The sequence below is a fragment of the Doryrhamphus excisus genome, linkage group LG7 (assembly GCF_037039965.1).
Source record: "Doryrhamphus excisus strain RoL-2023G ecotype Guam linkage group LG7, RoL_Dexc_Guam_v1.1, whole genome shotgun sequence".
NCBI lineage: Eukaryota > Metazoa > Chordata > Actinopteri > Syngnathiformes > Syngnathidae > Doryrhamphus > Doryrhamphus excisus.
In genome coordinates, this window is record NC_136363.1 from 3651266 (window position 1) to 3669174 (window position 17909).

The following is a 17909-nucleotide window of genomic DNA, read 5'->3' on the forward strand; positions in this document are numbered from 1 at the left end:
AAAAAAAAAAGTGAAAGCAAAAGGTATGCCGGGATAGACTCGGAGTTCTTGGCACGACCGAACACACACACAATGGAATTGTTGGCAAGAAAACGGTTTTATTGTATGCAACATCCCTGCTTAATGATTCCTGTGTAACATGCACTGTGGGAATTTGTGGGATAATGAAAAGGAAATAGTTGACTGACTAGTGAGGAGTGGTTGGGCCACTCGGCAGCGAAAAGTCCTTTGGAAGTTGGGGGTTGATGGTAATGGTTTTATTTCATTTGAACATGCATCAGATGACAATTGAATGCATCCCATAATCAGTTCACAGTTCCACATGTCCAAAAGGAGTAGGAAGAAGCAAAGATTATTAAATCCTACCCCTCCATCTGGTACTTTTACAATCAGTAACTGTTACATTTGTTCACTTCCTGCTTTCCTAATATAGTTTAGGTTGTTTTTGTTTGTTTGTTTGTTTTTGTTTGTTTTTTTTGTTTGCTGTTTGTTTTTTTATTTTGTTTTATTTTTAAATTTTGTAATTTTATTTTTTTTACTATGTTTATTTTTCTGTATTTTTATTTGTACTCCGGTTTCCTCCCACATTCCAAAAAACATGCTATGTTAATTGGTAATGGTAATGGTTTAATTTCATTTGAACATGCATCAGATTACAATTGAATGCATCACATAATCAGTTCACAGTTCCACATGTCCAAAAGGAGTAGGAAGAAGCAAAGCTTATTAAATCCTACCCCTCTATCTGGTACTTTTACAATCAGTAACTGTTACATTTGTTCACTTCCTGCTTTCCTAATATAATTTAGGTTGTTTTTTTTGTTTGTTTGTTTTTGTTTGTTTTTTATTTGCTTTTTGTTTTTTATTTTGTTTTATTTTTAAATTTTGTAATTTTATTTTATTTTTTACTACTATGTTTATTTTTCTGTATTTTTATTTGAATGCATCCCATAATCAGTTCACAGTTCCACATGTCCAAAAGGAGTAGGAAGAAGCAAAGCTTATTAAATCCTACCCCTCCATCTGGTACTTTTACAATCAGTAACTGTTACATTTGTTCACTTCCTGCTTTCCTAATATAATTTACGTTTTTTTTATTTAAATTTTATTTTTGTCACGTACCAAAGTACGAGATCCATCTGGTACTTTTACAATCAGTAACTATTAAATTATATTAGGAAAGCAGGAAGTGAACAAATTTAAGTTTGGTGTTTTATTTTGTTTGTTTATTTTTTTTAATTTTTTTTTTTAATCCAAAAAATTAAATTTTGATTTTAATTTTAGTCACGTACCGAAGTATGAGGTGATATGAGCATCCAATGACATAATGGGTACCATAGTAAGTGTCAATATAGTGATATATATAGCACATCATGACTGGTTCAAGACTCTTCATCCTTGTATTTAGCAAACATCAACTGCTTGTATTGTTTCTTGAATTGGCTCATCGATGTGCATTGTTTGAGGTCCTTACTCAATCCATTCCATAGTTTGATTCCCACATACTGAAATGCTATGGCTTTTTAACGTAGTCCTAGCATATAAGTGTTTCAAATGTACTTCTTCTCTGAGATCATATTTCTCCTCTCTTGTAGAGAAGTAGTGGATGATATTTTAGGTATATAATATGTTGATTGTTATAAAAAAAAAAAACACAAAAGGTGCCTGAGAAAGAAAGGTGCCTTGATGCCTCCTTTTGTATGAATCGCATAACATCTTCCATTTTTCTGGGAAGATTTTGCAGGGATGTTTTTGTCCATTCATCCAGAAGAACATGAGCGATCATGGAACTCGGAGTAATTGAGCGCAGACTAATTGACATGTGGGAGAGAAGGTGGAGCAGAAAATCACAACACGTAGCGTATGCTACATCTTAGTGCAGAATTCATCTTTCTGTGAACTCCCAAGTACACACAAAAAGTCAGGAAGTGACCTGAGCTTGTTTTACGCTTCCTTCAGAACATGTTGGATTTATTGTCGATATAATTATATTCTGCTTAATATATTTTGTAAATCCTTCTCATAATTGGAGATTAGTGAAAACACAAAAGGGAAGTGAAATTGGCTTAACTTAAATTTCCAATTTCCAGATTGAGTTGTGAGGGTGGATGACGTAATCGCAGCTTGAAGAAACTCCTTCTCCAGCCTGACAATCCAGTTTAAAGGCTACCTTGAAATTAAAATTAAAATTAAAATTAAAATTAAAATTAAAATTAAAATTAAAATTAAAATTAAAATTAAAATTAAAATTAAAATTAAAATTAAAATTAAAATTAAAATTAAAATTAAAATTAAAATTGACATTTTAATTAAAATTGACATTGACATTGACATTTTAATTAAAATTGACATTGACATTGACATTTTAATTAAAATTGAAATTAAAATGATCAAAAATGTTAAAATTAAAATTAAAATGATCAAAAATGTTAAAATTAAAATTGAAATGATAAAAAACTTTAAAATTGAAATTAAAATTGAAATGATAAAAAACTTTAAAATTGAAATTAAAATTGAAATGATAAAAAACTTTAAAATTGAAATTAAAATTGAAATGATAAAAAACTTTAAAATTGAAATTAAAATGATAAAACAACTTTAAAATTAAAATTTAATTTTGTCAAAAATAGACATTTTTATGGGCGGGGCGCAATAAATGTTCTATAAAGGAAGTTGTCAATCTCAGAATGGATGGATGGATGGATGGATACATATAGGTGAAAGCTCGATGTGCATGAATGTAGCGGCGTGCGGCTGGAGACAACCCTCCTGGCAACTCCTTGGCCTCAGTGCCAAGCAGGCCTGAGGGAAGCTTTGATGTGACAGAGGCGCTCCGTGTGAAGCGCAGGTTTAACACTGTGATGCTGTAGCAGGGATGCAGGGCCTATCTCCGCTAATCCTATCCTATCACTCTCCCGGCCGCTTATCTCGGACTCTGCTGGCCCACGGCCCGTCCCCCCCCCCTCCTCATCCAAACCCCCCCCCCCCCCGCCATGTCTTGCTTTGGCTTCTCTGTCTCGGTCCCATTATATCTGTAACATGTCCTGTATTATCTTTCATGTCTGCCATTTTATCCAGTGGCAACCCCAGGCCATATTAGATCAGCACCAAGATGACGCTCATTTGCTTGACGGCCGTCTGAATGTTTCCAAACGGATTTTGAGCTTAAAGTTCCCACATTATGGAATGCCAGACTCCATTACTGCACGGAGAAGAAAGTATATTCCATTTCTACCAGCAGGTTTGGAAGTTTAGGTTAGGGTGTCAGACCGTTTTAAAGGTAACGCTAATGTCCATCTATACATGGGGCATCAGTCTTAGTATGGAAAATAAATTAAGATGAAAATTAAGATGAAAATTAAAATTAAAATTAAAATTAAAATTAAAATTAAAATTAAAATTAAAATTAAAATTAAAATTAGGATGAAAATTAAGGATGAAAATTAAGGATGAAAATTAAGGATGAAAATTAAGGATGAAAATTAAGGATGAAAATTAAGGATGAAAATTAAAATGAAAATTAAAATGAAGGATGAAAATGAAAATTAAAATGAAGGATGAAAATTAAAATTAAAATGAAGGATGAAAATTAAAATTAAAATGAAGGATGAAAATTAAAATTAAAATGAAGGATGAAAATGAAGGATGAAAATTAAGGATGAAAATTAAGGATGAAAATTAAGGATGAAAATTAACATTAGGATGAAAATTAAGGATGAAAATTAAGGATGAAAATTAAGGATGAAAATCAAGGATGAAAATTAACATTAGGATGAAAATTAAGGATGACAATTAAGGATGAAAATTAAAATTAACATTAGGATGAAAATTAACATTAGGATGAAAATTAACATTAGGATGAAAATTAACATTAGGATGAAAATTAAGGATGAAAATTAAGGATGAAAATTAAAATTAACATTAGGATGAAAATTAAAATAAAGAAATAAATAAGAATAAAGAAAATAAAAAAAAACTTAAATTATATTAGGAAAGCAGGAAGTGAACAAATGTAACAGTTACTGATTGTAAAAGTACCAGATGGAGGTGGTAGGATTTAATAAGCTTTGCTTCTTCCTACTCCTTTTGGACATGTAGAACTGTGAACTGATTATGGGATGCATTCAATTGTAATCTGATGCATGTTCAAATGAAATTAAACCATTACTATTATTAATACATAATATGTCAGCTCAACAAATACAGAACCACTGCAATGCCGGCATGCTCCCTGATCAAGGAAACATGTTCCATGCCGCGTACTCATTCTCATGTGCGTCTCGGTGTGAACAAACATTGCACATATTTCCTATTGTGTTGCACTAGAGAATACAGATCCCTATTACCAATATGGCCTGTTTATCTACTGAAGAGTGACAATCCACTGATTGTTGTTGTTGTGTGTGTGTGTGTGTTGTTTGTACTTATGCAGAATTTGTGCGAACGGGTAGTTTTCCCTCTCGGAGCTCATCAGTTCATAGATGCCACCCACCCCACCGCAGCATGCAGTAAATAGAGTCAAATAGAGCCCGCCACTCGTTGAGAAATGGCACAATTATCCCCCCACTGGTGAAATATGTGCCGGGATGCACCACTGCTTCTTCCACACAGAATGTATGTGTGTGTGTGTAAAGTGTGACTTTAATTTACTATGCTTGTGGGATCGGGAAAACCAGTCTACCGCATTTCTGCAACAACTGATGCTAAATCTTTTTTTTTTTTTTAATGTTTAAATAGCTTTTTATGGGCCTGCCTGCAAAGCATAGCCCCATGCTATTATTGGTCGTATTTATTAGATTGATTTGTGTCTTCTAAATATGTCATATCGTGATGTGCGATATCAGCCTTCAGTGGTATCGCACATCGTGCAAATACTCCAAACCTCTACACTACAATATCGTTGGGAGCAGTTCATAAACGGCACCATGTGTGTTTACTTTTATTGTGTCGGAACAGGCTTAATTAAGTACTGTGCTGTATTTTGACGATGCGTTCAAGGACACTAGTAAATTTCAGTGTTCGGTATGGGCTTTTGGAGAAATGCTGAAATGACTGTATGTCTGTTACTGTGAAGCGGATCAGCCCCAACCTCCTTTTGGAGTTTTCGGGCCAGCACTCCTGATTCTGAAGGCCCTGGGTAACTTTGATTGACGTGGTAACACAAAAAAAAGTCGAAATCTGATTGGACCAAAAAAATCTTGCACATACTGGAAGCCAAGAAACTATGAAAACAAACAAAATAATGAATGGACCATTCATGGAACAAAGAATAGATTGGTGCTTCTTAAAGTGTTTAGGCCAGCAGAGAAGGTTTTGCTGGCTCTGACTGCAAAAAAACGTCTTGATAACATATTTACATTCTACCAATGTGACATTTTTTTTTTATTGACTGTACGCCTGTTACTGTGAAGATCAGCCCCAACCTCATTGGTAATAGTGTTGGAGTGATCGGGCCAGCACTCCTGATTCTGAAGGCCTTGGGTAACTTTGATTGACGTGGCAACACAAAAAAAGTCTAAATCTGATTGGACCCAAAAAAAAATCTTACACATGCACATACTGGAAGCCAAGAAAGTATGAAAAAAAACTAAAATTATGAACTGACCTTTAATGGAACAAAGAGTAAATCGTTGCGTCTAAAATGTTAAGGCCAGCAGAGAAGGTTTTGCTGGCCCTGACTGCTGAAAAATGTCTTTATAACATATTTACCTTCTACCAATGTGATTTTTTTTTATTGACTGTACGCCTGTTACTGTGAAGTGGATCAGCCCCAACCTCATTGGTAATAGTGTTGGAGTGATCGGGCCAGCACTCCTGATTCTGAAGGCCTTGGGTAACTTTGATTCACGTGGCAACACAAAAAAAGTCTAAATCTGATTGGACCCCAAAAAAAAATCTTACACATGCACATACTGGAAGCCAGGAAACAAAAGAAACAAAATAATGAACTGAACTTTCATGGAACAAAGAGTAAATCGTTGCGTCTAAAATGTTAAGGCCAGCAGAGAAGGTTTTGCTGGCCCTGACTGCTGAAAAATGTCTTTATAACATATTTACCTTCTACCAATGTGATATTTTTTTAATGACTGTACGCCTGTTACTGTGAAGCGGATCAGCCCCAACCTCATTGGTAATAGTTTTGGAGTTTTCGGGCCAGCACTCCTGATTCTGAAGGCCTTGGGTAACTTTGATTGACGTGGCAACACAAAAAAAGCCGAAATCTGATTGGACCAAAAAAATCTTGCACATACTGGAAGCCAAGAAACTATGAAAACAAACAAAATAATGAATGGAACATTCATGGAACAAAGAATAGATCGGTGCTTCTTAAAGTGTTTAGGCCAGCAGAGAAGGTTTTGCTGGCCCTGACTGCTGAAAAATGGTTTAACATATTTACCTTCTACTTATGTGATATTTTTTGATTTTATAATTTTTTTTAAATGACTGTACACCTGTTACTGTGAAGCGATCGGGCCAGCACTCCTGATTCTGAAGGCCCTGGGTAACTTTGATTGACGTGGCAACACAAAAAAGTCGAAATCTGATTGGACCAAAAAAATCTTGCAAATACTGGAAGCCAAGAAACTATGAAAAGAAACAAAATCATGAACGGAACATTCATGGAACAAAAAGTAGATCGGTGCTTCTTAAAATGTTTAGGCCTGCAGAGAAGGTTTTGCTGGCCTTGACTGCAAAAAAATTTGATATTTTTAATTTTTTCAATGTTTTTTGGTAGTGGTGGTGGAGAACTTAACAAATTTTGGATCAAAGCTGGTCATCTGGGCTGAAAACGAGTAAATTTTCTTTGTTTTTTGTCTTACAGGTATGGAAAGATAGTGTCAACGAAGGCCATTCTGGATAAGAACACCAACCAGTGCAAAGGTCGGTCATTTTATCTTAAACATCTACCATCATTTAGGTCCGCCATCAGACAAAGTCTAGTGAAGTGTTTGTTGGGTGTATTGGTCGGATCTGGCACTACCAAATTAGAGTGGGGAAAATATTCCATTCTTAACAATACTCTTGTGGTCTTGTATTGCAATCCTTCTGTATGTCATGTGACAAGAACACGTCAATTTCTATAAAGCAGGGGTTCTCCGGTAAACAAGAAAATACGAGTGAAAGAAAACTGTGATTTTTCAAACGCCCCCTGAGCAAGTTTTTCTGAAACGCCGCCATCTTGGCTGTGACTTCACACAGAGAACACTTTCTGGCAACCAGACTCATCAAAACACAGCAAAGCCAATAAAAAAGGAAACAATATATCATAAAATCTAGACCCAACCATGATAAGTGAATTTCGGAGAAGTAAGATTACTTATTTATAAATCGAATAATTTTTTGTGTTATCGCATACAATGTGTTCTTTACATTAGAGCCTTCTAGACATGGCATAGCACCCCTATAGTCACCTTTACAGTCGTAATACCCAAAGTAGTTTTGTAAATAAACCATTTAAGACATAAATAGCTGGTGTGTGTTGCTATGAATGTTTTCCCGAAAGTACCTGAAAGAGAGGCAGACAGGAAGTGACTTTGGGGGCTCAGAGTTGAGTTTCAGTTTTGCATGGTTAACAGCTGCAGAAGTAGCTTGTATTTTTATTAGGGATTCAAACCTGTAAAAGATAAAATAAAATAATAATTAATAATAAAATAAAAAAAACAAAAAACTACTACTACTACTACTAATGCTGCTAATGCTAATACTACTAATGCTGCTAATGCTAATACTACTAATGCTAATGCTAATACTACTAATGCTAATGCTAATACTACTAATGCTAATGATAATACTACTAATGCTAATGATAATGCTACTAATGCTACTAATGCTACTAATGCTACTAATGCTACTAATGCTACTAATGCTACTAATGCTACTACTGCTACTAATACTACTAATTATACTAATACTACTAATACTACTAATCATAATAATCATAATAAGTAAAATAAAAGACGGTTGTTCTGGCAATCAAGTCTGGTGCTTGTGCGTCGCACCGGACATTAGAGTAAAATTACCAATCTAAATGACCAGTGTAGGATAGTACATTTGCATACTTATATTTGCATTTGATAGCACATTTACATACTTAATTTAGGAACACAAATAATTATGCATTTTGTCCCCCAATATTAGGATTTTATAGCCTGATTTATTATATATAATATATTGTAATATATTGTAAATTCAGTTCCTATCATCTTCACATCTTCTATGGGTTCTTCTTCAGCAACCTGACTGGCATTGCTGTAAATATATTAGCTTTTTTGTCCTGTTTAGCTGCCAGTGTTCAAGGCCGCTTGGTCTCAAGTGTGTCGGGGGGGGGATAAAAAAAAAAAAAAGCGATGGTAAGAAAACAGCTATTTAAAAAAAAAAAAGCATGGTTGGTGCCCCGAGGTATCCAGCACCACTGTTTAAGAGCCGTTGAAGTCGGATCAATAATTACTTATGTCGGTCTCAATAGCGGGACCTTTCAAGGTGAAGTCTTCTTCACCCTCTCTTGAGTTTATCATACTCATGGTCAACATTTACACAGGAAACACATTTTATATGATGGAAATAGATGTTGGTTATGGGAATGATAAAAATAGATGACTGAAAACGGTAGATGCATTTGGTGAATGTTGCGCCCCCTGTTTTTTTTTTTAAGATATTCCAGCTGTCACAAAAGCAAAAAATATTTGTGTCAAAGTGAAAGCTGCTTTTCTCCCCCTTTTTTTTTTTTAGTTAGGAACTGATATTTTCCTGAAAGTTACTAAAGAACAGAAAAATTTAATTTAAAAACTTTCTGATGAAAGATGGGAGTCTAATCCTTCTTTTGGTAGGTTCCATGTTTATATATCCAGGAAGTGAACAAATGTAACAGTTACTGATTGTAAGGTACTCATTATGTCATTTTATGGTCATATCACCTCGTACTTCGTACCTCGTGACAAATTAAAATTAAAAATGAATACATCTTTTACTTTGTAAAACAGGTGATGATGCAACTGACATCATGTTTGGTGCAGTTTTAAGCCGTAAAAAAATTAAAATTAAAATTAAAATTAAAATTAAAATTAAAATTAAAATTAAAATTAAAATTAAAATTAAAATTAAAATTAAAATTAAAATTAAAATTAAAATTAAAATTAAAATTAAAATTAAAAAAATAAAATTCAAAAATATAAATTCAAAAATTAAAATTCAAAAATTAAAATTCAAAAATTAAAATTCAAAAATTAAAATTCAAAAATTAAAATTAAAATTAAATTGAAAAAATTAAAATTCAAAAATTAAATTGAAAAAATTAAAATTAACTTGCATTATATTAGGATAGAACTTAAAATTAAAAAATAAAAAACAAAAAAACAAACTTATATTAGGAAAGCAGGAAGTGAACAAATGTAACAGTTACTGATTGTAAAAGTACCAGATGGAGGGGTAGGATTTAATAAGCTTTGCTTCTTCCTACTCCTTTTGGACATGTGGAACTGTGAACTGATTATGTGATGCATTCAATTGTAATCTGATGCATGTTCAAATGAAATAAAACCATTACCATCCATAGAACACAATATTCCGTGCGTCTCGTGTCGGCGACTTAATGGGTTGCCTTTTGAAAAATGTCTGGAATTGAACGAGTTAACTAATTATTTCAAGATGTCTTAATTTATTTCATGTTGTCCCATTTTATCCTCCATATTCACCCATATCCCACCCCCTATAAATCAGTCACTATTTCATTATTTGACGAGCATCGTTGTCAGAAGCTGGCATATGCTGCCTGTGCCTACATTATACTTAATGTGAGAATTAAAAGACAGAATTTCTTTAATGAGAAATTCATAGCCACGATCTATCCAAAGACAAGGCTGAGAATATTATTCTATAATTAATCCAAAAAGTCTAAGTAGAACAACTTAATGAAAATGACTTAATAATATTTCAGTTACTTTGAATATAATCACTGTTAAATATCTGTAATGCACTGGAGAGGAATAAGTAAGCACAGTAGTGAAAAATGTGCGTTGTGGCAAAAATAGAAATAAAACATACAGTACCTGTAAATACAACTTATTGGGTTGTGGGAACGCTGCGTGTATCAAAGCGTGAACCGGCAAAGGTGTGTCGCCCACTCGCATAACACGCACAGCGCCTTGACGGTGTGTATCCGTATATTTACAAGAGTACAACACAGGCGTGTAAAAAGGGGCTATAAAGCTCCGTTTTCAAGTACCGTGTAACAAAAACGACACGCCAAGATCATGTAATACACTTCTCCCACACACACACTCAAACACACTAAGACTAATCATACATACCCCAGCACCGCCCGAGGTGTAGTGGGTTCTTTCAGCAGTGGCGGCTAGGCGCACCGCATCTATCCATCATCTTGCTGGCAACACAGCTTGCCTTTCTTGTTCCTCCATTACGTACGCCGTGTTTCAGCCAACGACTTTCCCTTTCTCCGTCGGCCTGAAAAGCAACCATGAAATAATAAAATAATAATAAGAAACGTGCAGACTGGAAACCTGAACGGATAAACGTGCCAGTTTGGAATTTTCGAGAGGTAAGATTCCTTATTTATTACTGAAATATATTACAAACAACCATTCACACTCACATTCATACTTATGGACAATTTGGAGTCGCTAATTAACCTAGCATGTTTTTGGAATGTGGGAGGAAACCGGAGTACCCGGAGAAAACCCACTCATGCACGGGGATAAGATGCAAACTCCACACAGAGATGGCCGAGAGTGGAATTGAACTCAGGTCTTTTAGCTATGTGGCCTGCACACTAACCACTTTTTTTATGCCGCCTGTCCTCCAATGAACTGCTTTGCTCAGACACAATGCAGAATGGGAAACTTCAAAACTCATATTGGTACTTCTTTGTATATTTTTAGGTACACCTTTAAGTGTTAAGTTACTGTGTGATGAGTTTAGTGTTTTTTGCAAGCATAAACATGGCTAAATAAACTAATAGACATAGACATGTTGTTTTCTAAAATAGACATGGTTTTGGAATGTGAGAGGAAACCAGAATACCCGGAGAAAACCCACTCATGCACGGGGAGAACATGCAAACTCCACACAGAGATGACCGAGGGTGGAATTGAACCCTGGTCTCCTAGCTATGTGGCCTGCGCACTAACCACTTTTTTTATGCCGCCTGTCCTCCAATGAACTGCTTTGCTCAGACACAATGCAGAATGGGAAACTTCAAAACTCATATTGGTACTTCTTTGTATATTTTTAGGTACACCTTTGGAGTGTTAAGTTACTGTGTGATGAGTTTAGTGTTTTTTTGCAATCATAAACATGGCTAAATAAACTAATAGACATAGACATGTTGTTTTCTATAATAGACATGGTTTTGGAATGTGGGAGGAAACCGGAGTACCCGGAGAAACACCTTTGAAGTGTTAAGTTACTGTGTGATGAGTTTAGTGTTTTTTTTTTTTTTTTTTGCAAGCAAGAGGGTGGAATTGAACTCCGGTTTTTCCTAGCTGTGTGGCCTGCGTGCTAACCACTCCAACTTGAAATTAAAATCTAAAAAAAGCCACAATAACATATTCCCTGCTATGAATTTATCATCACAACATTCATCACCAGCGTAATGATTTCTGGCAGCTATTTGACGTTCTTGTTAGCAAGAAGCACGAAGAGGCTTCCTCCCCATCATGTCACTTGTATATTCTGCGGAGCGCTCTTGACTTTAAAAAGGCACAGCCAGTGAAGGAGCAAAAGCAATGAACAACAGACAACTGTCAAACAAGCCTCAAGAGACTATCTCCACATCTCATCTGTCTCCCACTATTCAGTGCGGAGGGGGGCCGGGGGGGTAATGTCGCAATCTCCCGGCTTGAAGGCGGAAACAGAGGTCCTTTGAAAAAAAAAAAAAAAGGGGTGAGGTCATTTCCTTAGCCACCGGGGCCATGGCGAGGGAAATAAAATGTCTCCATTTAGTCGGACCTGCTTTATATCAAATAGCGCTGCTGTATTTTTAAGAGCGGCTCATGGATACGGACGGAAAATTAGCGTTTCAGGATTTTTTCAATTGACTTTTTTTTTTTTTTTTTTTCTTGCAACCCCAAATCGCTGAATGTGGAGGTGTGAAAGCACTAACACTATAAGAGCATGAGGTACTAGGAAAATGAAAATGGTAGAAAATATGATGTTGGTCTACTCTTTGAAGCTATAATAGTGGAGCTTTGCCACTTATGGGAATATTTCCCACCGTATTTTGGACTGTGGGAATGGGGCGCTTATTCATCTGGAACGTTCATTTAATTTTCTATGCTGCTTATCCTCACTTGGGGTCACGGGGATACGGGGGTACACTCTGGAATGGTTGGCAACCCATCTCAGAGCGCATACAATATAGACAACTATTCAATTATTCAATACCAAATACATTTATTCATTCATTCATTTTCTACCGCTTTTCCTTACGAGGGTTGCAGGGGGTGCTGGAGCCTATCCCAGCTGTCTTCGGGCGACAGGCGGGGTACACTCTGGACTGGTCGCCAGCCAATCACAGGGCACATATAGACAAACAACCATTCACACTCACATTCATACCTATGGACAATTTGGAGTCGCCAATTAACCTTAAATATACAAAGAAGTACCACATTCCAAAAACATGTCTATTATAGAAAACAACATATCTATGTCTATTATTTTATTTAGCCATGTTTACGCTTGCAAAAAAAAACACTAAATTCATCACACAGTAACTTAACACTCCAAAGGTGTACCTAAAAATATACAAAGAAGTACCAATATGAGTTTTGAAGTTTCCCATTCTGCATTGTGTCTGAGCAAAGCAGTTCATCGAAGGGCAAGTGGTTAGTGCGCAGGCCACACAGCTAGGAGACCTGAGTTCAATTCCACCCTCGGGCCATCTCTGTGTGGAGTTTGCATGTTCTTCCCGTGCATGCGCGGGCTTCCTCCGGGTACTCCGGTTTCCTCCCACATTCCAAAAACATGCTAGGTTAATTAGCGACTCCAAATTGTCCATAGGTATGAATGTGAGTGTGAATGGTTGTTTGTATTTAATTACTCCACATTGTTTGTTTTTTGAGTGTACAATATTGATGGATATCGTCCAAACGGTAACTATTAACTATTATCAGTGTCTTGTATTGATATGGTGATATGATATGAGTGCTCTGGCGTTGGACCCCAAACGGATCGTCCGCATGGAGCTATTTGTTCAACCTTGCAACAAATTCCGTAACGAATTCAGTGTGAGGTTGACCACTATGATGCGAAGACCTGAGACTCATCTAATAGTGAAATACTGGCAATGTTACAAAGAGATTTATTGCTGCATCAGTGCCAGAGATGCTGAACGTGTACTGTTGGCCTTATTGATGAATGAGTACTTTGCAGAAGGGCCCTGTTCAATGTGGACTTTTTGGAAGGCAGGGGGGGGGGGGCCTTTTGTGCATACATTATTGGTTTTTCATTAGAGGGCTGATATATAAACATTTGTCTATGTTGTGCACGATGCTGAAGCAATTACAGATACACTTTGCTGGCCCCTTTGCCCTTTTTGAAAGTTTATAAATCTAACTCTAATTCTAACTCTAAATCTAATTTCATAGTACCTCGAAAACCTGTTTACGACCTCCGAAATATGGCTGAATATTAGACAATTAAGACTGGTGCTTGTGTGTCTTGCTGTAAATTTAGAGGGTTGGACAGGAAGTGACGTTACGACCGCAACAGTACCCCATGGTTGGGATTATTGTGCCTTTTGTGAGATCATTCGAACTTGCAATAAAAGCGTGTTGCTACAGCAATCGGGTCTGGTGCTTGTGTGTCTCAATAGACATTACAGTAAAATTACTGACATCTAGTCTCAATAAATTGTTAATTTAGACATTTTTATGTGGTCCTATTTTGAGTGCAAAGTGGAGTGGACGTGAGAAATACAGTTAAAATGCTAACATGCTAACAGTTAGCATGCAAGCACCACAAGTGCCAAGAAAGCATTCCTCCATCATGCCATGTATATATAGGTCTTTAAACAGGAGTAAAATAGCCAAAATTCCACCTTGCTAACAGTTAGCATGGTAGCACTTAGCAAGATAGCACTGAGTGGTGAAGTGCCTAGGCAGTTTTATAGTGTCCAACCATCATGTGTATTTTTCATTTAGCTATGAATCAAAAAGTCAAAATGCTAACATGCTAACAGTTAGCATGGTAGCACTTAGCAAGATAGCACTGAGTGGTGAAGCGCCTAGGCAGTTTTATAGTGTCCAACCATCATGTGTATATTTCATTTAGCTATGAATCAAAAAGTTAAAATGCTAACATGCTAACAGTTAGCATGGTGGCACTTAGCAAGATAGCACTAAGTGGCGAAATGCCTAGGAAGTTTTATAGTGTCCAACCATCATGTCTATTTTCATTTAGCTATGAATCAAAAAGTCAAAATGCTAACATGCTAACAGTTAGCATGGTGGCAAGATAGCACTGAGTGGTGAAGTGCCTAGGCAGATTTATAGTGTCCAACCATCATGCGTATTTTCATTTAGCTATGAATCAAAAAGTCAAAATGCTAACATGCTAACAGTTAGCATGGTGGCACTTAGCAAGATAGCACTGAGTGGCGAAGTACCTACGCAGATTTATAGTGTCCAACCATCATGTGTATTTTCATTTAGCTATGAATCAAAAAGTCAAAATGCTAACATGCTAACAGTTAGCATGGTGGCACTTAGCAAGATAGCACTAAGTAGCGAAATGCCTAGGCAGTTTTATAGTGTCCAACCATCATGTGTATTTTCATTTAGCTATGAATTAAAAAGTTAAAATGCTAACATGCTAACAGTTATGTAGCATGGTGGCACTTAGCAAGATAGCACTGAGTGGCGAAGTGCCTTGACACTATAAAACTGTCCAACCATCACGTGTATTTTCATTTAGCTATGAATCAAAAAGTCAAAATGCTAACATGCTAACAGTTAGCATGGTGGCAAGATAGCACTGAGTGGTGAAGTGCCTAGGCAGATTTATAGTGTCCAACCATCATGTGTATTTTCATTTAGCTATAAATCAAAAAGTCAAAATGCTAACATGCTAACAGTTAGCATGGTAGCATATAGCAAAAAAGCATAAAGTCCCGAAATTATGCGTGTTTTTCACTTCCTAAAGAGAAAAATAAAGGCAGGAAGACCCACAAATGTTTTGTACTTTATTATGTGTGGCAGTGTAAATATTCGCTCAAATATTGCGACCATTGTTAAGGATAAAGTTCTTGAATGCTAATGCTAATGCATGGTGTGTCCTAGCAGTTAGCATGTTGGAGTTTTTGGAATGGGGAATGAGCCTTTCCAAAAACCCGATTAATGTAAGCGGAATTGAATTTCCTATTGAGGCATTAAAATTAGTACAATAAATAACTTTATTTAAAATGACATACCCTAATTACATTGTGATTGACCCTCCCAAAGCCATTGTGGCGGTGTATAACTCCTATGAATATAACATGATTTCCCAATCATTTCTCCTGAATGTATTATTTGTCGACAAATCACTCATGGGGAGGGGGGCGCCTGAGAGAGAAGGTCTTTATTTATCCAGGAACTAATTGTCGACAGCAAAAACAAATGCAAGACCTGACCTGCCAAGGATTCTGGCCCTCGCTCAAAGCCCTGACTAATGATCCCACTGTTATCCGAGGAAGCCATAAAACGAGTCTTAAGAGGGCTAACTGAAGGTGGCCGACCCGATTTTCCTGTGAGTGACAAGCAGATGCGTCGCTAAAGAGCACATTACGTACATTTTAAGCATATTTTTTTCGATCCACATCTTAAATGTTTGCTCTTGCTTGGAGACGGGATCCACGTTTCATAGGCTCTTGAATTTTCATTGATCTGTCTTTTGTTCAAATATTTAGCCTGTCCTGTCTTCTCGCTGTGAGGCTTTCGGGCCTGCAGGCTGACGTGATTGCATTACAAAAGATGATACGAAGATGATACGGTGACATTGAAAATGGTAGAATGAATATGACTGGATGGCAATTTTTTTTAGAATATATGTGGTGTAGTTGCACACATTTTTTTTTGCAATTGATACATGTACAGATACCCCCCCGTCATGCATTAAATATTTTCATAGATCAATGGCTCCTGTATAATAATAATAACAATAATAATAAAAATAAAAAATAATAACAATATAAAAATAATAAAATAATAATGAAAATAATAAAAATAATAACTCAGAGAATAAATAGATGACATCAAATATGAACAATGTACAGCGTAAACAGTCATTTGTACAAATAATTGAAATAATTTTGAATAAATAATAATAATTTAAAGTACATTTTTAACATTAGTCATCCCTCCTTTATCACGGTTAATTCTGTAATGTTTTATTTAAATTTTAATAAATTAAATGTTTTCATAGTTTGGCATAGAAAACCTCTTTATGACATCGTAAACATACAAGTTTTAACATTATTAGAGCACTGTAGACACATATTAACACCCCCATAGTCACCTTTATGCGAAAAAAGAAGCAAACAATTTACCACTTCCACACAGATTTGAGGTTTGAGATTTGAAAATGCTTACTTTAGGCAACAAATACTATGTACAATGTGTTCAATAGTAGAGCGTATATGGCTTTTTTAACGTAGTCCTAGCCTATAAGTGTTTCAAATGTAGTTCTTCCCGGAGATCATATTTCAAGCTCGGGGATCAGGACGTAGCATGTTAGCGAGCTAACTAGTTAGTCTCCGATATGTTTATTCTGAACTTAAAAAGGGGTTTAAACAAAGTGGGGAAGAATTTTTTAAAAAGCAAAAAAAAAAAAATACCACTTCCACACATAATGGAGGGATTTTTATGCTTGAAAATGCTTAATTTGGCCAACAAATACTGTGTACAATGTGTTCAATAGTAGATAGTAACTGTGGATTTTTGCATTAGGGGAGTGTCCTTTCGTGCCCCATCCAAAATAACAGTTAGTGGGGCTGCAGTGTTTAAAGTAACAAGAGAAGAAAAAGCACCACTTTCTGATGACATTGACAGGCAACCAGGAACTGTCACTGTGGATTTCTGCAGGGGGGTCCTGTCGTGATCCATCCAAAATAACAGTTAGTGGGGCCACAGTGTTTAAAGTAACAGGGAAAGAAAAGGCACCACTTACCGATGATATTGACAGGCAACCAGGAACTACCACTGTGGATTTCTGCAGGGGGGGTCCTGTCGTGATCCATCCAAACTAACAGTTAGTGGGGCCACAGTGTTTAAAGTAACAGGAAAAGAAAAGGCACTACTTTCTGATGATATTGACAGTCAACCAGGAACTATCACTGTGGATGTTTTAAAGAGTTTTTAAAAAAGCTAAAAATTTACCACTTCCACACAGGATGGAGGGATTTTTATGCTTGAAAATGCTTAATTTAGGCAACAAATACTATGTACAATGTTTTTAATAGTAAACCGTATTCAACTACAAAACAGTATGATTTATTAATTCATGTATTTTTGTGATGGATTACTGTGGTTGATCCCGGGCAAAGGTCTTTTTTGTCCAGCAAATGTGCAACAAGAAATTGCCAAGTCAGCCGGCGAAAGACTCCTTCTCCTTGAAACCTTCAAGGACTGTTAAGGATAATGTCAAGGATGCTTAATAGACGCATTGAACGTCACCGTGTCATATAGAATCACGCTTGTTCAAGCTGGAGGCGAGATATATATATATATATATATATATATATATATAATCAAACAAAGGCCCATCTTTGGTTCATGACACACCATGAATCGCAGGAGTCATTACAGCTTTGTCATGCATAGCTGTCCGCGGAGTGACCCATCCATCTTCCATACTAAGTATAGGATGAATATGATGAATCATCCACATGCTGTGTATCTCATCTTGATGACTCA

The 17909-nt window shown here is 36.1% G+C and overlaps 1 protein-coding gene and 1 long non-coding RNA gene across 4 annotated transcripts in view; one reads left to right on the top strand and one right to left on the bottom strand.

The window, feature by feature from the left end:
- Positions 1 to 17909, top strand: part of rbms3 (RNA binding motif, single stranded interacting protein) — a 283637-nt gene that overhangs the window by 83350 nt on the left and 182378 nt on the right. For all 3 annotated transcript variants that reach the window (XM_078791916.1, XM_078791917.1, XM_078791915.1), the window contains one exon: positions 6824 to 6882. In XM_078791916.1, coding sequence (XP_078648042.1) covers positions 6824 to 6882 — 59 coding nt within the window. The remainder of the gene's footprint in view (positions 1 to 6823; positions 6883 to 17909) is intronic.
- LOC144899469 (uncharacterized) lies at positions 669 to 1106 on the bottom strand. The gene is made up of 2 exons (XR_013627592.1): positions 1016 to 1106; positions 669 to 733 (listed from the first exon to the last, which is right to left on the bottom strand). It is a non-coding gene; the product is annotated as an uncharacterized LOC144899469 (long non-coding RNA).